The sequence below is a fragment of the Camponotus floridanus genome, unplaced genomic scaffold (assembly GCF_003227725.1).
Source record: "Camponotus floridanus strain SB8 unplaced genomic scaffold, Cflo_v7.5 scaffold2, whole genome shotgun sequence".
Taxonomy (NCBI): Eukaryota; Metazoa; Arthropoda; class Insecta; order Hymenoptera; family Formicidae; genus Camponotus; species Camponotus floridanus.
This window is the reverse complement of record NW_020229325.1, coordinates 3,080,866-3,103,808: the sequence shown is the minus strand read 5'-3', so window position 1 is coordinate 3,103,808 and position 22,943 is coordinate 3,080,866. Positions and strand designations below refer to the sequence as shown.

General features: G+C 35.1%; 3 protein-coding genes across 7 annotated transcripts in view; 2 read left to right on the top strand and 1 right to left on the bottom strand.

Annotated features, from left to right (window-relative positions):
• LOC105253622 (BTB/POZ domain-containing protein KCTD3) overlaps positions 1–8,038 on the top strand; it is a 316,103-nt gene extending 308,065 nt beyond the window's left edge. Inside the window, exons 1-11 of one of the 4 annotated variants that reach the window (XM_011261758.3) lie at positions 2,331–2,546; positions 2,836–3,149; positions 3,226–3,378; positions 3,528–3,716; positions 3,828–4,307; positions 4,561–4,677; positions 5,700–5,720; positions 6,333–6,472; positions 6,584–6,770; positions 6,962–7,240; positions 7,583–8,038. In XM_011261758.3, the coding sequence (XP_011260060.1) occupies positions 2,488–2,546; positions 2,836–3,149; positions 3,226–3,378; positions 3,528–3,716; positions 3,828–4,307; positions 4,561–4,677; positions 5,700–5,720; positions 6,333–6,472; positions 6,584–6,770; positions 6,962–7,240; positions 7,583–7,782 (2,139 nt within the window). In that variant the 5' untranslated portion in view covers positions 2,331–2,487 and the 3' untranslated portion in view covers positions 7,783–8,038. Of the gene's footprint in view, positions 1–2,330; positions 2,547–2,835; positions 3,150–3,225; positions 3,379–3,527; positions 3,717–3,827; positions 4,308–4,560; positions 4,678–5,162; positions 5,169–5,699; positions 5,721–6,332; positions 6,473–6,583; positions 6,771–6,961; positions 7,241–7,582 lie in introns of those variants that run through there. The other 3 variants (XM_011261760.3, XM_011261762.3, XM_025408058.1) reach the window with 3 other exon arrangements.
• A 1,175-nt stretch (positions 8,039–9,213) lies between these two features.
• LOC105253623 (CAAX prenyl protease 2) lies at positions 9,214–12,315 on the bottom strand. Of its 2 annotated transcripts, none has more exons than XM_011261763.3 (6): positions 11,900–12,315; positions 10,631–10,736; positions 10,413–10,551; positions 10,095–10,331; positions 9,957–10,019; positions 9,214–9,880 (listed from the first exon to the last, which is right to left on the bottom strand). In XM_011261763.3, exons 1-6 carry the CDS (start codon positions 12,265–12,267, stop codon positions 9,666–9,668), a joined length of 1,128 nt encoding a protein of 375 aa, XP_011260065.2. In that variant the 5' UTR covers positions 12,268–12,315; the 3' UTR covers positions 9,214–9,665. The 2 variants fall into 2 exon arrangements, with proteins under 2 accessions (XP_011260065.2, XP_025263849.1); XM_025408064.1 differs by lacking the exon at positions 11,900–12,315 and adding an exon at positions 11,449–11,844.
• Positions 12,316–12,521: 206 nt separating this feature from the next.
• Positions 12,522–20,972, top strand: LOC105253624 (F-box only protein 11). Its single transcript, XM_011261765.2, has 8 exons — positions 12,522–12,743; positions 16,603–16,917; positions 17,516–18,310; positions 18,531–19,383; positions 19,493–19,713; positions 20,083–20,301; positions 20,378–20,585; positions 20,680–20,972. The coding sequence occupies exons 1-8, from the start codon at positions 12,650–12,652 to the stop codon at positions 20,807–20,809; spliced, it is 2,835 nt and encodes a 944-aa protein (XP_011260067.1). The 5' UTR covers positions 12,522–12,649; the 3' UTR covers positions 20,810–20,972.
• Positions 20,973–22,943: the final 1,971 nt, after the last annotated feature.

Sequence of the window (22,943 nt, the reverse complement as noted above, 5' to 3'; positions counted from 1 at the left end):
GCGGTATCGTTGATTACGCTACCCCGTATCGTACGACGAGGGCATGTCTCAGTGTTTAACGGAGTTACTGGGTTACCGTGTTACACGAGGGTGGGTGACCGCGCGCGCACGTGACTTAACGCGGATCTTATAGGTCTGAGAATTAATCGGAAGGCGATATGTCTGAAGAGTGCATTTGTGCTCTGAAGAAAGAAACGTATCTCGTATTTAATAGAGAACCCGTGTACAACTGGTGAAAAAGGTTCTTTCAAGACTCGGAGGGATTTCGCAACTCTCATTCCCCTCTTATCCGCGTATTCCATCTCACCGCGTATCTCGTAACTCGTGGCCTTCATCCCGGGGTCCCCTTGAGGCGCTTCATCCGTCTTTTATGCGATCTTAAAAGTGCTCCACGACTTTGAGGCGAGACCCCCTTGATCCCCCTGTGCATGATATTTTCGGACTAACGGATTGACTAGCATATTCTCTGTGAAGTGGAGTCCGCGCTGCGTCCGCTCCAGTGCCACTGCTAATCCTTACTCTTCGTACCATCAAAACCATCATGTAGAGAAAGGATTTGCCAAACACCTGTCAACAATGAAATATTTCAATTGTATTTTTAATTTTCAAAGTGATAATTCTCTTTGTCTCTAACAGTTTTCATCATTGTATATATTATATATATTCTTCTTCTCTTCTATTTTGGAAAAACGATGCTATAAAATAAATGAAGAAATATTATTTGTTTCAAGTGCAACAAGAATCTAGTTTTTTATATCGTATCGTTTATCTATCAAATAAAATAAAGATTAATTATGCGTTAATTGTAGAGAGACATTAATAATATTATTACATTTTTAAAAAACATTTAATATATATAATATATATATTTTTTATATAAAAAAAAATATATATATATATAATATTTTATTAAATATATATCATATTTTTTATATAAAATCCTTCAGAAAATATTAGTCTTATTGCTCGTATGAAATAATGATATAATTAAATCTAAAATAATTACAAAATTATATGTAATTTAAGGATTGTTTGCGTGGACGTAATAATAGCCAATAATTTGAGAGAAATTTTGGAGGGATATGGTGTAAAATTTCGCGGTCATTCTGGATGGGGCACCTTCGATCGCATCATCACAATCTGCAAGTTTCTGTCAATCCAGTAAGCCGATTCGCCCACAGCATCGCTCCGGTTCGTTACAAGCGTTGGCCGTAAATTAATTACAGGCGATTGTGAGATCGGCGGACTGTGCACTAATGAAGATACATGCGTCGGTGATCGGTCGATGCAATTACCGTGCATCGAGCCTTTCAACGCTTGTTAAAACTCCTGCATTCGATACATTTGTCAGTATTATTCAATTTGAAAAGAGGATTATAGTAAATTTACGTCGAATGGGAACTTATGCAAGTATGTGGAAATATCTGGATTAATAATAGGATAAATGAATTTTGCAAAACGAAATTACAAATTCTATAAATTTGAGTATAATTACTTTTATTTTTGTTATTTTTGTACGTCGTCAATTTTGAAAAGCGGTACTATTTCTTTTCAATCTCAGCTGTTAAATGCAAATATATATATATAATGCAAAAATATATAATATGTTAAATGAGATCGTGCCACCCTGTAATGTTTATTTTCTTATAATCTACACCATTCAATCGGATTTTTCGATCTAGAAAAATAATTCTATAGACAGATTCATATTAGAATTAAAAATAAAAATAAAAAATTATAAACGATACATACAAACAATAAACAAAAATTTGGACTCACAGAAAAACACAGCACAGCAAGAAATAATTTTAGTTTGAGTTTAGCGTCACTTTAATAATAGAATGCGTGAAATTTGCGAAATAAAGTGAGAATTATGCCATTATAAAAATTTGAGTACAATGACTTTTATATGTCATCAATTTCAAAAAGCAGCACAACTTACCTGTCATTTTTTTTCTTTTTTCAGTTGGATACAAATAAAAATATTTTATCTCTGTTTGAGATAACCCTATAGATTAAAAATCGTCTTTCAGATGTTTATTTTCTTGAAATGATTAATTCCCACATTCAACCGAATTTCTCGATACAAAAAAGCAGTTTCATAGACAAGACTCACATTGTTAAAAACTATAAATAAACGATACACACAAACGATAAACAAAAACTTGCTCACAAGGACACACAGCACAGAGCCACTTTTAGCAAAAGAGTGAATTCAATTGTGAATCTATTCATAATTTTGTATTCGAGATTTTTGTATCGATAGGAGAAATATGGAGTATCGATATAATATCGAAGTAACCATCTTCAGCGCATGTACAGTACGCTGATGTCGCTGGTCGATGTTAGTACATTCATAACCTATCGAGGTTGTTTTCACATCAAGGAGTTGTTTTGATTGCTCGCGATATATCTTTTTTGACGGTCGACGGTCCGGACATGGACATCCGGAGCTGTCATTACAAAGACGCGCGGTAATCGCTAAAAATGGCTGTGCCTCATCTAGGCGTGAGTGATATCGTTCACCTGAACGTTGGTGGCACCAGGTAGATTATTACCCGGGGAATTATCATTCTTTTCTTTCTGTCGTCAATTTCCAAATGCGCTAAGTTTATTTAACCTTATTTTTATTTGTGTAGAATCTTTTCAATCTATTTTTATTAGACTGGCAAGTTTCAGGATAATGATTTTTTTAAATTATATCTTTTATATTTTTATTTAAATGCTTTTTATTTATATTGTTAGGTTTTATATTTTGTTCCAAATTTTTTATTAAATTTTCACAAATATTTTTTTCGACTTGAATATATTAGCGATAAATAATTTTCTTTTTAGATTTTCCACATCTCGCCAAACACTAACATGGATCCAGGATTCGTTTTTTACAACTCTGTTAAGTAATAGAATTGACAGTCACAAGGATGAGACTGGAGCACTTTTTATAGATAGAGATCCAAAGTTATTTTCCATTATATTAAATTATCTTCGTACCAAGGATATTGATCTGAAAAATGTGGATATTCGGACTTTAAGACACGAGGCCGAGTATTATGGCATTACTCCTCTAGTTAAACGCTTGGTACTCTGCGAAGACTTGACTCAGTCATCCTGTGGCGATGTATTGTTTTATGGCTATTTACCGCCTCCATGTAAATTAATATTAAGCACTATTAATATTATTATAAAACTATATTACAGCAATTATAATGTTTCTTTTGCTTATAGGCATACCACTTCAAGAACCTGTTGCAGTAACGTCCAATGTCAGTGATGTAACTGTTCATATTAGAGTTGGTCCTAATGCAAGCTCTAGAATTGATGGACCGTCTACTTCGCAGTCTACACCAACCACCAATTCTATTAATCCAAATACAACTGGTAATTAAAGTTTTTATTAATCATATAATTTTGAAATTATTTAATATGTTTTCATACAATTTATCTAACTTATATAAAAACGTGACAGGAAGAAATAAAACAGTATATAATTGAGGAAAAAAAATAACTGAAAAGGCTTTTGTTTGCAGGCCCACAGAATCACAAAGGAACATTAGGAACGCATATCAGAAATTCTTCTTTAGATTATCGATTGCCACAACGTGGTCTGCCACATTCTCGTACACCATCTCTAGATCTGAGACACGTTAGAAATAATTCAGCTGATCTGAATAAATTATATAAAAACGATATTGGCCTTGTATTTGGATTGCAACAAGGTAAGCTTTGATAAATCATTTCTTCTAAGATAAATAATATATTAATGATTTTTCAAAAAAGATTGAAATGCTTTATTTTTGCTTTTACATAATATTATACTTAATGCGCAGTTTCATCCTGGGTGGATCCTTTAAGAGTACAGATCATAAAAGCGCATCACAACTGGATAGTTATCGCTTACGCGCATTTTATCACGTGCTATCGGCTGAAAGACTCGTCCGGATGGCAACACGTGTTTACCAGTCCGCATATCGAGTGCATAATAGAGCGCGTGGCGATAAACGCAAAGATGGGAAGTGGAGCGGACGGCAAAATGGTCGCTATCTCCTATGGCAGTCAAGTAAGACTCTGGGGTGTATCCGAGGAAGGAATCAAGATCAACGTAGGCACATTCAACCTGAATGTCCGCGTAGAATATCTATTTTTCATTGGTAGCCAATTGGTCGCGTTGTCACCGACTGGAAAAATCGGTGTATGGCATGCGATGACTCATCACTGGCAAATACAAGATGTAGTACCCATCCTGTCGTTTGACACAGCTGGATCCTTTCTTCTCTTAGGTTGTAATAATGGATCTATTTATTATATTGGTAAGCAAAAGTTAAAATTATACATTTTTAATCAAATAAGATATGAATGTTAGGTATACAAAAATATAAAAACTGTTAATGCATCAAATATTTGAAAGACTTTAGAGATCTGTAGCTAAAAAATATTTAATACATCTAAAATATTTTGCAGGATAGAAATAAATTTTTGGATTTCAATTTCAAGTTTTTATTCTTGATTGAAAAAACTTGTTACATAATAACTATACTATTACTATAATAATTTTAATTGCAGATATGCAAAAGTTTCCTTTGCGAATGAAGGATAATGACTTGCTTGTAACTGAGTTATATCGAGATCCGACTTATGATCCCATAACAGCGATATCTGTGTATTTGACGCCGAAAACAAGTGAGTCTCTTTCATCAGTCTATTTTAGTCTTGATAAAAATGCCGGCAAATAACAAGATATAATAGAGGTAAAATCTTTTAAATTAAAGCCAGCTAATATTATTTGTTGAAAAGCGATTTTCCGATGAGTGATATATTTGATTAAAAAACATTTATTAAGGCTGCTTAGTGCAGAATGTAATAACAAACATCATTATAATACACCAACTTAACGAAAATTATTTTAATCGTGCTAATATAAAACAAAAACTCTTAAATATATATTAATAAATATATAGATGTATAAATATAATTGTTATTATACTAACTAATGTATATTTTATTTAATAATTTATTAATGAATAAAATATACAAAGAAAATATATTCATTAATTTATAAAATTATGGTAATATTATAGTTATGAGATTTGATATTGATTGTTAGAAATATTAATGAGAGTTTATTATTACATTCTTTGCTTCATTTTGTACAACTGGATAAATAGCACAAGGCAAGTATGGGTCGACATAAGCAGATGTTCTGCTTTCTCGTTCGAATTGAAATGTCATTCGCTTTCATTTTATGTTGACTGCATCAAACGTAAATCGTGTGATTAAATAGAAGCAAATGTACCCTCTTCCTCTCAGATAGCATTAATTTTATATCGGTACACTGGCGCATAGTCGTACATTTTACAACATATTGATAGCATAAAAATAAATATATATTTGCAAACGTGTTTCTATCACAAAGCACATTTATTTTAATTTATTTTAATAGAATATGAATGTAAAATTCTCTATGTAAGTTTCTCTTCCCGTGAGCGAAAAAATGAATTTACACGAGACACGAGATAATGTTAGAGATTGCACAATTTGCACATACAACCCTGCTATCCTTATGCGTCCAGTTGTACTAATGCAATGTACTTTTTGATTTCTTTCTTCATATATTACTTTATGCAGTGGATTTTGTTGATTCAATTTAATTGTTGGAGCTGCTTGCTTGCTCTTTCTATTCATAGTAATATGTTCCATGCCAGCATCTGAGAGGGGAAAGGGAGGTAATAGAAAATATGTATCTTTGCTTGTATATTTTTTTTGTTTGTTAATAGTGGCAAATTTTATAGGTAATTTTTAATAATATTTTATTTTAATCAAGTCGGTAAACACAAATTAATTTCGAAATATATATATGTAGTTGCTTAATTATAAAATACAATCATGTATAATTATTGTTATTTTTTTTCTTTTATAAATTGCTTCTGCTTATTGTTGCAATGCACAGCATGCAATATTGTGAGCTTTATTTATAAAAAAAACATTTATATACTAATTATTTTATAACAATAATACATTGAAGCATTTGTTTTTTAAATATTATTTTATTATATTTTGAACATTTTCTATTACTGCAATCTTACAAACAAATATATGTACACACGCGCACAATACACACACACACACATACATATATATAATCCTCTGATGCACTTTAAAATTACCGATTAGTATAATATAAAATTTCATGAATATAGATTTAATTTCTGATCAAAAAACTTCAACATTGCTCAATTTGTGCATATTCTTTGAAATTATATTCTTTAAAGTGCATCAGATGATTGATGCAAATATGAAAAACATATTTCGTTTAAAAGTATGTCTCTCCCATGCAGGTCTTTGTGGAAATTGGATAGAAATCGCTTATGGCACGAAATCCGGAAGTGTCCGAGTAATCGTTCAACATCCCGAAACAGTTGGCCATGGTCCACAGTTATTTCAAACTTTCACGGTACACCAGAGCAGTGTAACTAAGGTATGTCCAACGTAGTTTACCCCAACACAAATTTTTTGTTATAATAAAATTATAAATTAAATTATGATATATACACATTTTAATTCCAATCATGCGCGAATTATATTGCAGGTAACTCTTTCGGAAAAATATTTGGTGTCGGTTTGTTCCGAGTATAATCATGTTAGAAGTTGGGCGGTTACCAGATTTCGCGGGATGATTTCGACGCAACCAGGATCAACGCCTGAGGCAAGCTTCAAAATTGTTTCCCTGGAAGCAATTGACCCATGCGTTAGTTACAACGCCGGCAATGATTTTGGTACGTTGCGACATTATTCTTTCTTCGAAATGAATTTTGTAAATGATATATTTATATGTAAATGATTTTCTCTTCAATTCCTTTATATTTCTAACAAATAAATTAAAAATATTTTGTGTTAGAATACTGATTAATATTTTCTCAAAAGTATTATATTAATCTATTATATTAATCTCCGAATAACGTTACAGGGCCGTTTGGCGAACAAGACGACGAGCAAGTATTCGTGCAAAAGGTTGTGCCCGAAACCGATCAATTATTTGTTCGATTAGCATCGAATGGAAAGAGAGTTTGCGTGATACAATCGGTGGATGGTAGTATTATAAGCTCATTTTACGTGCACGAGTGTGAAGGCTCTAGTCGCATGGGCTCAAGGCCTAGACGTTTCATATTCACTGGCCACTCTAACGGCACTATACAAATGTGGGATCTCACAACGGCATTGGATCCGTCTTTCAATGCCACTCAAAGTATGTTACTCTCTCTTTCTTTTCCGTTGTAATGACGTAACGAAATCGGTGAGCATGACTCACATATCTGACATTCTGCGGGAAACAGAAAATTAGCATGAATCACATGTATCTAAAATTCTAGAAAGTAATAATATCTATTGTATAATTCATATAAATATTACCTTGTTTTATTAATGATAAACAATGCCCGATATAATTTAATGATAAATATTAGTAATATATTAATATTTATTTTTAAAAGTTTTTAAATTATATATACTTATATGTCTTTGATCTCATTAATTTAATTAAAATTAATCGCTATTTTATCCTAATTTTTATAATTTCCATATTTTTCAGATACTTCTGGAGGACCTACACCAGAAGAGCTTTGGAAATTATTAGATCAATGCGATCTGAGTAATAGTCATTGCTCGACACCTTGTATCAGTCCGTCACCTTCATTAATCGCAGCTGGGCCTAGAATTAAGTCGAGTAATGTGTTGTTTCTCAATCAATCGCAAAATCCGGACGCAACGCCTGGATCAAGCCAAACATAAGTATTTGACCAAACTATATTGCAAAAACATGCCAGACATGCTATCCCAGAATTTGCATTTATTTATTTATTTATTTTAATAAAAAAATAAATTTAAAAACTAAAAGTTTACAGTTCCTAAGTTAATATCTTTGCGCATTTATGTGTAATGATCCAACATTACTCTATCAAAGTTTTCTATTTATCTATTTAAATGGTGCAATTTAAAAGTATTATAAAGAAGGACTGCATAAACTCTACGACTATGTTTTAAAATAATTTCAACAATTACAAATTAGCAGTTAGTGTTGAAATTATTTTAACATTTATTATTTTATATATTTAGATGAATGTCTTAATTGTTTTTAAGAGTTTGATGTCTTGAATTAATGAATGCTTGTTTATTGTTATCAACATCATCATAATTGAATTTTTCAACAAATTTTATTATTTAAGAGAAATTGATAAATATTTATCTCCTTCTCTCTGAAAAGATTTTATTTTGCTTATATTATTTATTATTATTCTAAAACGATTATCAATTTCCTTTTAAGAGAAAATTAATTCAATTGATATTTACATTTTTCAATATAAGATTTTTATGTTCTTATATAAATTGTTTTTTAATATAATAAGAGCTTGTCCAGGAAGAGGCATAAACATTCGATAAATTTATAGACTGATAAATGATACAAGTTGAATGTTTTGTTTAGAATTATATATTCTGTATCAATGTTATAAAGTGAATGTAATGATGGTAGTACACAAAATTACATTATTTCCTCCTCTCGTGATGTTAAAACAAGATTAACAAATACTGTCAAATTTTAATAGACACTTATACATAGTTATTGTAAGTCGAAATGACATCATTGTTATATATTTCTAGCAATTTTATATTCTCTCTTTGATTGTAAAACACTTAATATTACTTCAACATTGTATCGCTATCAACATGATCTCTGAACGTTATTTAAAAAATTGATTTTCCATGATATCTCTCGATTAACAAATGGTATACATTACGTATGCAATTAAAATTCAAGAATCAAATAGCTCTCATTATATATGTATATATAAGTACATGTGTACTTTTGTTATAATTTTACTGCATATATAATGTATACATGTTTACCATATATGTATATGTACATATATATAGGATATATTGTAATATTGTTACGGAACTGTTATTTCTGTGATTTAAATAAAACATTATGTATATGTATATGATGGCATCGCTTATCGTCTCAATATTGGAATATCACTTCCATTGTACATTTATAGATATCATACATACACTGTACATACAGATTGTTATAAAAGTAGACGATTAGAAAGATTTATTTTACAAACTTCCTTAATATGTAATATTGATTAGTATAATAATATATGTTTCTTGTTTACACAAAAATCTTTCTGAAAAATAAATTAATAAGTTATGATTTATAGGTACATGATCATAAAATAATTTATTAACGTATTTAGTAACGCATACAAATACACAAATTCGCAACTAATAATATAAGAGATTCTATTTTCCCATTGTAGTTTTGCGAACAAATTCACTTATTTTAATAATCATTATAACACTTCATGTTTTATTACTGCTATAAAAATCTAATTAAATCTCAGGCACTACGGTGATACATTTTGTAACAATCCCGAATTGCACAGTAAAATTATAGGTATATCTTTATACCAATAGTAATAGTTAAATATAGTTGGAATTAGTGGAATTTTATTATTATGCTATTATTATGCAATTATTTTAATATTCGCGAGATTTTTCAATAGATGAGTATTCTGTACTCTGTTAGACACAAATACAAAATATCACACAGCAATGTAAATCTTGCTTAAAAACATTTGATCCTAGTATTTGTTAGAGAGATCAGACACGTCTCATATAAAGTGTTTTGTCCAGAATAAATTATTATTAAACAATGATGGATGTGTCATTGGCGTCAACAAGAAACACCAAGCGACTAAACCGATCACAAACAGACACAGCAGCCCGGCTCTCTTCAGTGGATCCTTATATGCTGCTACTTCAGAAAGATCAGGAAATCCCATATGATTACAGAAAGAATGCGCGGCGAACGGCGCAACAAAATGTCCTAAGAAAAATAAAAAAATAAAAAAATAGACAAATATAAAATCTGAATAACTGTTTTCGTGAAAAAATAATCCCACCTGTCTTGGCAAAGAGGAAAGCCGCGTATGCTCCAAATAAAGTTGTATATGCAGACTGAAAACCTAAATTTAATAATCATTTATTTATATTCATTGCAGAAACATCATAGACTTGTAGAAAATTTGTGGCAAACTCACAGGATACAAACAACGCATGTTTGATTCCCACTCCCATCTTCATCCTCTCCACCACATGATGAAAATGAGCCACTCCAAAGAATAGAGGACATACGAATATGGCAGTAGACGGTGTAAAACATTGTAAGAGCAATGGCAACATGCATGCTCTGAAAGTCCATTCTTCAGACAGTGGAGCAATTACTTGATTTCTCCACCATATTAACGTTCGTATGCTTCCCAACCAGTACATGGGTTCTAAAAGTGAAATTTATTTATTTGTTATTTTTCACTTTTTTTTAATTATCGAAACCTTAATTGAATTTGCAGAATACTAGCCTGTGTACAATCGCCACAGCCCATTAAATCCCTGTAGACTCAAGGGACCTAGGAACAGGATCATTGTTAGGAGTAATGGTATCACAGTCGCCTGTATTAAACCCGACCATCGTAGTCCCAGCAATTCCCAAATAGTTACCTATCAAGTATAAACAATTGTAATAACAAAAATAATTGTCATAGAGTAGATCAGAATTATTTAAATTTATTTTAAGTACCTTTCGAAACACTTGTTCATTTAATCCAAAGTACAAGGGTGCTGGCGAAATGAGGGTCATAATAAATACGCTAAAAAATCGTTTCTTTATCGTCGATGGATGCTCTCTAAAACAAGAAACATAAAACATAAAATAGAAAATTAATTATTAGAACATTATATCGCTATATCGATGTAATTATTTTTCATTTATTATATAGTATAATTAAAAAGAATATAATTAAGAAGAAATATGATGAAAAAGAATTAATTATACTAATTACAGATGTTAATTTTGCCAATCAAATGTAATTAGAAATCTTTAATTATTACAAGATAATTATATCTCTTTTACGCAAATTTTTTAATGTAATAGATGCAATAGAAATTATATCGTATCTATTACATTAAAAAATTTGCATGCAAAAATATTTTATAATTTTTATTGTGTAATAAAAATGATGTTTAAATTAAAAAATTCAAACATGTGCTAGATTTTACAATCATATTCAAATATCGCGCCAGATATATATCGCTCAAATAAAGATTGCATTCCGTTTCATGCAAAATTTATAATTTTTGTTACGTATATTATAGATTTTTTTGAGCTTAATACATGAAACGGAATGCAATCAAATAATAATCATAGTAAAAATAAAGAATAAAAGTAAAAATAATACAATCGGCGCCATATTTGAAATTAAGCTATAAACATAAAATTACATGAAGCCTAAATTGCCTCAGATAATAATGTAAAAATAATGAAAAATAAGACAGAGAATGTCTGTTTTTAATATCAGCTAAATAAATAATCTAAATAAATCCGCTTTAAAACTCAACGATCACGTTCCGCCGAGTATGTCACTAGAATCATGTTATCTCCCTAGGAAGCTTGACGCGCCGCCGCCACTTGTCCAAAAAAATCCCCGAAAGCGCGAACGGCGCCGGTGACAGGAGCAGCGCCACCACGTGCGAAGCTGCGCGCGTCAGTCACGGATATCCATTCGGTCGGTGCGAGGCGGTTCGCGTCCGCGAACGGTTTACCCGGCAGAGAGTCGACGGGACGGAAGCCTCCGAGACCGAGCCCTCCGTCTCTATGAACGAGAAGGAGAGAAACGGGGGACCTGGACGGGCGCTCGAGGGAAAACGGGAGGGAAAGGGAGACTGACCCGTCCCGTTGACGTCGCGTCGCGAGTGATCGACGCTGCTGCCGTTGTTATCCGTCACACGTCACGCGAGCCCGCGACACACACACACACACACACACCCGCGCGCGCGCACACACACGTACCTGTTGTGCGGCGAACTCCAGACGTAGAGGCTCGCCACATACACGACCGAGAGCGCGAGGCACGAGAAGATCGCGGAGACGCAGTTGTGCGGGTTATCGGTACTCCGTTCCGCGGCCTCCATAACTCCATAACTCCGATGTCGGTCGCCTGTGTCGCGCTCCACTGCGGAAGGGGAGCTCGGTAAAAGCGCCCCGTGGCGTCGGCGGCTCCGGAGGAAGAGGGGAAGGACGGGAGGGAGGAAGGAAGGCGAAGGAAGGAGCGAGAGAGCGTGAGCGAGGCTGAAGAGGTTGAGGCGGCGACGAAACGGTGCGGATCGAATGGGGGGTGAGGGACGCGCGACACGCACTCTCGCGGGGCAGAAACACATCCGATTGGCGGCTGCCCTCTGGGCCAGTCGGCGAGCAGAGATCAAGAAGATGGCCGCCGTGCACGGTGGTAGTGTCGCTATTGTGTAGTGTGTCCGGAACGTTTGACACCTTCTGCCGGAGCGTGTCCGCGACCGCGGCGTACCTGCTGGGCAGGGTACCCGGCCGGGGCTACTCGCGCATCCCTCGTAACCGGGAAGTGCGACGAGTCGCGCTCGAGAGCGGTGGAGAGAAGGAGCGGCAGCAGCAGCACCAGCACCAGCAGCAGCAGCAGCAGTAGCAGGAGGAGGAGGGGGAGGGGCAGGAGGTGGTGGAGGAGGACAACGACGGCAACGGGGACGGACACGAGGACGACCGCCGAGGGCCGCCGACGACACGCGCAAGATGCCAAGCGCGTCGTTCTCGTCGTCGCGCAGCTACGTGCGGAGGTCGCGTCGGAAAAACGCAAACAGGATCCCTTTGCCGTCGAGAACCACGGGTAAGAGAGAGAGAAAGAACGAGTGCGAACGAGCGAGCGAGCGAAGAGGGACGGCGTGAGCGAGCGAGACGGAGAGAGAGAGAGAGAGAGAAAGAGACGGGGACACAAAGAGAGTCTCTCTCTTTCTCTCCCCGTCTCTCTCTCTCTTCGTATCGGAGAACTTCTTCCAAGATCTCGCTGCTCACCTGTCTGTCCTCTGTTCGCCATCGCCCATCTCGTTCGGGAGCCTCAACGGATCGAGAGTATCACACATCATTCTAACCACGAGCTCGACGCACTCTCCGCCATCTCCGTCGAGTCTTTGTCTCGAGCAGGCCTGTCAACGCTCTTTCGCCTCCCTCGTCTATCTGTATTTTGTCTAGCATTTTTCGCTACCTCTATCAGCTTTATTTCTCTCCCTTCCATTGTATTTTCTTTTTATGTGGAATGTATAGAAAGAATTGGAAAAGAGCTGGAAGAGTGAATTGAAATTGCATATCTGGTGGAGAAAGAAACATTGGTATTCCTTGTAATTATTTGTATATAGAAGAAAACAAATTATTCCGTATTCTATTCTGACAGCTACACGTAAACTTGTCCAAGTTGTGTCTGTCGTCACTTCCAAGCAACTCCAGAATGTTTCAGCTGAGGTTATGTAGTCTGATGAATCTGTACTCATTGGCTTTCAAAGGTAAAATTGTCAGAGACTCGGTCTAACCATAGTTGTGTCACAGCGATAAGGAAAGTTTGAGCAATCATGACTAGCGCAAATAATTAAAAATGCTTAACTAAGACAATATTGTAATAAATTCTGGAATTGTTTTAATAATTGTATTCAATTGTGCATCTCCAAATTATATTTTCATCCATGAGTAATTTTGCAAACTTGCGAATAATTTCTCATTGACAGCTGTTAACAGTCATATTGCTTTTTAATATTTGTAGATAATATCCGATTGACTGGTGTGGAAATGGTATAATTGTGGATTCGAGGATTTGCAACATGTTTTTTTCAACAAGTTTTACAATAGAAAAAGTCGGAATTTCTTCGCATCGTGCTATTCTATCCAATAAACAAGACTAAACAAAGAAAATATTCTAACCAACAGTTTACAAAGTCTCTTATCATCTAGCTTGAAGGAATATATAACATAAATCCATAATGTTCTGAGGTTTATGGCTTCAAAAATTACATAGTACTTATGAGTACAGAGCAAGAATCATATATTTCAATGAAGCAAGAAGGATGGAAGATAAGATCTTCTATTAGAATAATATATTGCAGAAGCTGCATGTTTGTTATAATAAGAGTTGAATGATCTTTAAAATTATTAAGAAAACGTGATTGTATAATATAATATTATTGTATTAAGATAAAAACTCTCGTCAGAGAAGTGATTGCTTTTGTACCTCCCGTGTACACGATCGCGATCTCCGCTTTGCGATCAATCCATCGGAATGCTGGCTTCGGAGTCGTCCCCTTCCCTGTCCTCACGGCCCCCCCTTCCCCCTTATACTTCTTTTTCCTTTTTCTCTTTCTCTCTCTTTCTCTTTCCCCTTTCTTCCCGATTCCGAATCACCGGCGATCCAGTTGGAACGCGATGCAAGAGTACAAGTCGATCGGTGCCGAAATTTCCATCGGTCCGAGAGAGACGGAGAACGAACGAGAAAGAGAGTGAAAAAGAGAGAGTGGGTATATAAAACTGATACTACATTCATATGGCAAAATGTTTGTCGGATGTATCGATTGGCTATCAGAATTCTTAAAATTTTGTAGAGACTTTAGAACTTCTTTTTTCGATAACCAATCGTTAATACTTGATAAACATATGACAAATAATACACATAATATACCCTAAGAACAGAGAGAAGGAGAAAGAGAGATTGAGAGGACTAGTGGACAAGCGAATAAGAAATATTTTTGAGATTATATAATATGTAACTTTTTCATTTTTTTAGAAAGAATTCAATTGTTTATTAACTTTTCAGCTGTGTAATATTTAAAATTCTTCGACAAGTGAAAGAGACAAAAGAGAGAAAAAATAATTAAAAGTTAGTTTAATTTATGAACATATGTATTTTAGAAGAAAACGAAGAATATCTTATTTTTTTACGAATGCGAAATTTAATTCCAGACTCTAAAGTTCTAGATTAGTAGTATCGATACTTGAATATCTGAGTGTTTCGGATCAAATCGAATAAGCTGTTATGAAAGTAACATTAGATAAGAATAAAAAACGATGATTATTTCGCATGCAAGCTTATCTATTTAACTGTAATAGAGATACGCACTCGAGAAGTTTAATCTAAGAATCTCGTTGAGATTAAATCGCACGCATGATATTTAAAAAAAAAAAAGATGTTTAAAAACTCCTTTATTTTAATACATTATATATTCTTATATACAGAAGGAAAAGGAAATGAGGCAAGAACTGACGCGATATTACCAATGGATGATTTTTTATGACTGATGAGTTAGTGGTGCTCCACTTTCGCGAGAGAGGATCCTGAGAAGAGGATCCACAAAACGCAACGATGATCGAGAGTGATCCCCGAAAAATCACACATCTTGTAGATCCGAGCAGAGCGCCCTCCCGTACGCGTGTCCGTGTGTTATCGGCTAGAAAGTGAAATGTGTCTGAAAGATGCTGTTCACCGAAGCGGAGTGGAAGGCGCGTGACGGATTCTGCTCCTTTTGTAGCGATACTCGTTGACGCACCGATGATAATGATTTGATAGTGATTGAACAGGGAGAGAGAAAGATAGAGGAACGTCTGCGAAATATCTTTTTGTCAATTTGTACTTTAGTATACGATGTGCGAATTTCATATTTTGCGATAGCGACAATCGGTCGAGATAGGAAGATACATCATGTCTCGTTTTCTATCGTTATATAAGAGGGGCAAAAGGAATATATGCAATATATTAAAAATTTTATCATACGATATGTACTCTCGCAATAAGTTTGACACTATAAAATGAAGCAGTGAGATTTACACATGTATTTCTTTTGCTACTCATGCTTGTAAGGTTTACATATTGAATTTGCATAATGGTAAAAATTACAATTTCGGATATTGTATTGTATGTAATCGCAAGATTGCTCTTTATTAGCAGATTCTTTTTATATCGATTTACGACATCGCATGTTCGACAATTTATGCATCAGCACTTGTAAAACAGGGTCACCTTGTGTCAATATGCAAATTTCTCTAGCGGTATCTTATTACTAATTATAGAGATTATAACAGATGACAAAATGTAATGTACTTTTTGTTTACAATCTGTCACATTAAGTATACAAGTTTATTTCTGTTTGTGTAAACAGGATATATTACTTGTGACAATGTATGTTTCTCTCTCTTTCTTCTTCGTCTTTTATGTAACAGATATATATCTCGGATTGAGGCTCACTTTATTCTTCTTTTCATTCTTTTTTCTTACTACATCTACTTTAATAGAGTAATAGAATTTTACTAAGGGTCTTCTATCACAGGAAGAATTATGATTTAATTATGTGATCATATTCCCTTTCAAAATAATATATACTTTTTCTTCTTTTATATAGATTTCCGTTCTAATAGGACGCTATACGATTTTAGATTTAGGATGTTGAAAGTAGTTTTTTGGTAAATTAAGTGTGATTATATTTCATTATCTTCTTTTCTTCCTCTTTTATACGTAGCTATTCTTCATGAAAGGTTCCTTTCAAAAGTCCTCTTGTCATCAGGTAGTGACACAAAACCACAAAATAATGTATATACGACTTTGTCTTCTTTTCAGCTGAAAAAAAAAAACTACCTGCTTTTCCCTCGCTCTCTTCTTACTTTCCTTGTTTTTGGAGACTAGATATTTTTACCTTTTTATTTTTTTTTATTAGCCGAGCCATGCGACCTACCGTGTCCGACGTCCAATCAGATCCTTCCGGGAGGTGGAGTTGGCGGTGGAGGCGGAGGAAGTGGTGGACGAGGCTCGTCCCCTAGTGTATCCGGGGTAGCTGCACCCTCGCCGTCTCCGCAGTCGCACTCATCGCCGTACGACTTGAGACGCAAGAGTCCACCACATCCGGACCCAGCGCCAGGCACAAGTTCCGCTCTACCGCCATCGGGTGGAAGTAGCATTGCCGCTACCTTCGGATCGTCGTCTTTACCAGCGAGAAAGCGACCGAGACGGACATGTTCGCTTTCTACAGATGGTACGTCTCAAACTTGTCACAATTGAAAGAGATGAGTCGAATTAAAAATTGTTCCACGTGTCGAGAGATAAAGAAATAATCTTTATATCATGATGATTATATGTTATTAATATATATAAAGCATATACAGAGTAAGTTTGATGAAAAGTTTGTTACATTTTCTTCGAAAACAGTTAAAAATAAGGGATATTCATTGTAAAAATTATAGAAAGACATATTATGCGAACTTGAGTAATCTTGAATGTTCCATACTATTAATTAAAATTTCCTTTTTTTTAAATATGAAAGAATATTTTTGAACTATTTCAACAATAGTATTCAATGAATTAGTTACTTTTATATCAGTATCTCTTTTCAGAAAGTTAACATCTTTTGAATATCTCCTCGTTTTCAGAGATCATAAATTTTTTATTAGACTCTGTATATATATTTTTATATGCAATATAATAAAAATTTCTTTACAATGATGAAAACAAATTTGAGAATAATTTATTCAGTAAGTTTCAACATTGCTCTTTCGTTCATTTCTTAACACATAGATTTTTTTAGAATTTAACTCTGCTAATCAGTCAGATCTAATTTGGATTTTTCACGATAGGTATAAATACAAATACAGCGGCGCATTATCTTCAATACGAGCTACCGGACGAAGTGCTACTCACAATATTCAATTATCTTATGGAGCAAGATCTTTGCCGAGTCTCACAAGTCTGCAAGCGTTTCCAAGCAATCGCGAACGACACGGAGCTATGGAAATCGCTTTATCAGCAGGTTTACGAGTACGATCTACCGTTATTTAACCCAGCCCCGTGTAAATTCGAGTTTGTGTCACCGGACGAGTCTGAGTACCAAAATCCGTGGAAGGAGAGCTTCAGGCAACTATATAGAGGTGTGCATGTCCGACCTGGCTTCCAGGACTTGAAGTTTAAGGGCCGTAATCTGCCGTACTTTAATACGGTCCAGGGCGCACTGGACTACGTAGACGAGTACAGGAGTAATAGCGGTTCCACGACAAACGGTGGAAGTGCGGCTGCGAGCGGGCAAGGCTGTTGTAACAGCAATTCCCAAACGAACGGGGAGGACACGTCGACACAGCATCTGGTATTTCTACATGCAGGCACGTACAGGGGCGAGTTTCTTGTGATCGATAGTGATGTGGCACTGATCGGCGCCGCGCCAGGTAATGTCGCGGAATCTGTCATCCTGGAGCGGGAGAGCGAATCGACGGTTATGTTTGTGGAAGGTGCAAAGCGTGCTTACGCCGGACATCTTACGTTAAAGTTCACGCCTGATGTCACGAGCACAGTGCCCCATCATAAACACTATTGTCTGGAGGTTGGCGAAAATTGCAGTCCTACCGTTGATCATTGTATTATCAGAAGCTCCAGTGTAGGTAAGCAAACGCTTAAATCCTCCATATGGATATGTATATTGTAACATTAAGATACTTTAATAAAAAATTTTGAACTTAATAAGATTATTATCTCTGTAAAATTTTAAATCTTTACAAAACATTAATTGAAATTTATAACAAAAAATTTATAATTACTCAATATATTTATCTTTGAAATAAAGTTGATATTTAAACAAATTGATATTATTTCTACTTTTAGTTGGTGCCGCAGTTTGCGTATCAGGCGTGGGTGCCAATCCATTAGTGAAAAACTGCGATATCTCAGATTGCGAAAACGTTGGCCTATACGTGACCGACTACGCACAGGGCACGTACGAGGACAACGAGATCTCGCGAAACGCTCTGGCTGGCATCTGGGTGAAGAACTATGCGAATCCTATCATGCGGCGGAATCACATCCATCATGGTCGTGATGTAGGAATATTCACGTTCGACAATGGACTTGGTTACTTCGAGGCTAACGATATTCACAACAATCGGATAGCGGGTTTCGAGGTAAAGGCCGGTGCGAATCCGACTGTTGTTCATTGCGAGATTCATCACGGCCAGACTGGTGGGATCTATGTCCACGAAAACGGCCTCGGACAATTCATCGACAACAAGATTCACTCCAACAACTTCGCCGGCGTATGGATCACATCAAACTCGAATCCGACTATACGTCGGAACGAAATATATAATGGTCATCAAGGCGGAGTGTATATATTCGGCGAAGGCAGGGGTCTGATCGAACATAACAACATCTACGGTAATGCATTGGCCGGCATACAAATCAGGACAAATTCGGATCCGATTGTTCGACATAACAAGATACATCATGGTCAACACGGTGGCATTTATGTCCACGAAAAGGGCCAGGGCCTAATAGAGGAGAACGAGGTCTACGCTAATACCCTAGCAGGCGTGTGGATCACAACGGGTTCGACGCCGGTTTTAAGGAGAAATCGAATTCATAGCGGCAAACAGGTCGGCGTGTATTTTTACGACAACGGCCACGGAAGATTGGAGGACAATGATATTTTCAATCATTTGTATTCGGGAGTACAAATAAGGTAATTCACATGTGCAAAAGGATTAAAAGATGCTCGCAAGTCTCAAATGCGTAAACGAAATATAGCGGTCAGAAAGTTGCCTGAAATTGTGTTTCCTCTTTTAATTTAGGACTGGCAGTAATCCAGTAATACGTGGCAACAAAATATGGGGTGGTCAAAACGGCGGTGTTCTTGTATATAATAGCGGTTTAGGCTTACTTGAACAAAATGAGATTTTCGATAACGCGATGGCTGGCGTCTGGATTAAGACAGACAGCAATCCGACTCTTAAGAGGAACAAAATATACGACGGACGAGACGGCGGAATTTGTATATTTAATGGGGGCAAAGGTAAAGTACATAGTTTGTAAAATCTTACTAATTTTTGTACCATACAATTTTTGCATACACACAAATTATAAATATATAAATAGTAAAATTTTTTTATTGATAATGTGTGTATGCTTTGCTTCTTCAAATTTAATTAAATATATTTTATCTATTTTTGTTAAAATATATCACAAATAATCAAACATATAATTATTTCAATTTAAAATTTATCAATTCTATTCAATTGATAAGCTTCTCGCTTTTAATTATAAAAAGTATTTAAAAAATAGAAAATTATATAAAATAAAAATAAATAAAATAAATTAAGTTATAAATGTATATGGAGGAAAAATGGTCGTGATTGTGATTTTCATGCATCTCAATTCGTAGGTGTTTTGGAAGAGAATGATATATTTCGCAATGCGCAAGCGGGCGTGCTCATTTCGACGCAATCGCAGCCGGTATTGAAAAGGAACCGGATTTTCGATGGCTTGGCAGCTGGCGTTGAAATAACCAACAACGCCACCGCCACGCTGGAATACAATCAAATATTCAATAATCGATTCGGTGGTCTGTGCCTAGCGAGTGGGGTGCAGCCGACAACTAGAGGTAAATACTTGCTTACTGGATAGCATTTTTAGCGTGGAAGAAGATAAATCTACTGTATCATCGCGCATTTTTTCAGGCAATAAAATATTTAGTAATCAAGATGCGGTGGAGAAAGCGGTTGGAAATGGCCAATGCTTGTACAAAATCTCATCGTACACTTCCTTTCCTATGCACGACTTTTACCGCTGTCAAACTTGCAACACGACGGATCGCAATGCGATATGCGTTAATTGTATAAAAACTTGTCATGCCGGTCACGATGTGGAATTCATCAGACACGACCGGTGAGAGCGAATTCGCTTGATGTATTTTATTTAGGTGCACATTCTCCATTAAAAATGAAATAACTATAATGAAATCGTGCATTAATATTTCTAGATTCTTTTGTGATTGCGGCGCCGGAACGTTGAGCAATCAGTGCCAGTTGCAAGGTGAGCCTACGCAAGATACGGATACGTTATACGATAGCGCGGCGCCCATGGAATCGCATACACTAATGGTCAACTAGGAACTAACCTAAATAATTTAAACAATCAAACAATTGTTAGAGTCGTAAGTCCAGTAATATTGCGAGCAGATGTCGTAATCTGCTGCCGAGTTCTTTATTAAGATATTTTTCTTCCTCTTCGTACATATATATATACATATATGCCACCATATGTAGTTGTTTAAAAAATTTCTATTTATTGCAAGAATATTTTGTTATTGTTAATATGTGATATTATAAAATACTCTCTGGTCAATTATAATTTGACCAATATTATAATATTGTTTCCTTGTTTTGTTTTTCTTTTTTTTCTTATCAAGGTTATCAGTTCTATTCTTTATATCACTGTTTTTGTTATAATTTTCTTCCTCTTTTATTTTTTATGAAAATATATTTTAAAATTCTTCTCATATGGAAGCTTATTATATATCACATTACATAAAAAAATATATTTCTCTCTATAAATATATTATTTATTTGCTCTCTCATTTGATATTAAATTGTTGATCGTTTGGTAATCTTTTCCCTATGATTATTTAAAATTATGAGGCGATTATCTTATATATTGAGCTTTATTTCACATGTTATTTCTTTTTGATCAATTCTTTGTTAAAAATTAGAAATTTTCAAAAATAATAAAGAACTCGGCAATCGAGAGTCGCCAAGGAGAGAACGGTAGTAATAAAATAACAAAAATCCTCATATGTAAGACACAGTATAATATTAGATATATCAAATTATAATTTGAATGTAAACGAGGGGAACGCTAAGCTAATCGTAAATCGAACATTTCACGTGATCCTTTTTATTGAGGTTCTGCAATTAAAGTTATCATTAAAATTATCATATAATAAGAGTGCAGTGCCGAAGCATTAAAAAAAATGAAAGGGAGAAGGAAAAGAAGCACATGTGTGTATACGCCATAATAAGAACACTTGACGCCTCGTAATATACGCTCTAATGAACTTGCTTAAAACTCTAATAATAAAAGCCGCGTTAACACGTAAATAAAACGAATGTAAATTCACACGGTGTGAAACAGTGTATCCGGAATGTAAATTGTGTATATCAAAGCAGTGGTGGTAACGAGTTGAGAGTAGGTGATACAATCATATTACCATATTCTTGCGAGCAGAGAAACATCAACGCCACAATAAAAACATAAAGTATATAAATAAGATTTGCACTCAACAGTTCATAAGACAAAAGACTTATAATTATACCAGTGTATAAAGAAACGCAAGAGCAATGCGTGTTGAATATCACGCTTGTCGGAATCATAAAAACTAAAAATTTAAACTTAAATCATCGCAACAAAGGAAAAAAAAGAAACGACCGTAAATCAATCACGCGTCACGCGATCGTAAACATGCTAACACAAGTGCAACATGGACGGATTTGTCGAATCTGTGCTGTACAAATCTCGAAGAGGTAAACGAAAGTAGAGGAAAGAGAGGCGAACGTGAAGCGGGGAAAAAACCAACAAGACGAAGATCTGTAAGACACACGGAAACGCAATGTCTAAAATATGTGATATATAAAACTCACAACAGGTGGAAATATAATCAAAAAGAAGATGAACATTCTGCTAATTTTTCGACGTAAACATACCTCGTAATTAACGCGTAACGGTTCCATTATATTCGCAGTGATAAATTATGCGATGGTCCTAAGTTGCTCCCCCAACCCCCAACGGGCGAAGTGCATAATAAAAAGACGGGATAAATATTCAAAATTAAATTAAATTCATGGATAAAAAAAAAAGAGTGTGCGTACAAGAGGATGTACAACGGTGTGTATACCAGTGAAAAAGAAAGGAAACGGAAGAAGAAATTGAGCGTTCTCGAAAGGAAAAAAAATGTACTGTCCGAGGAACAGTTTTTAAAAAATAATCTCGAATTTTTCAGAGTAATCCGATTTTTTTAATTATTATGTTAGTGCGTAAAAGAAGTCTAATCGCATTACTGTAACTGTAATTTCTCCGGGAGTGGGCACGCGTACTCCCGCGCGAAAGAAGAAGAGGAAGCGCCTATTAGCGATATAATTTTAGATCGAAATCACCTTTATTTACGCATATACGTGGTATACATATATAGATAAATAGAGAAGAGAAGAGTGAACTCTATTCCTGATAGAGGCATCATTATCGTAAATT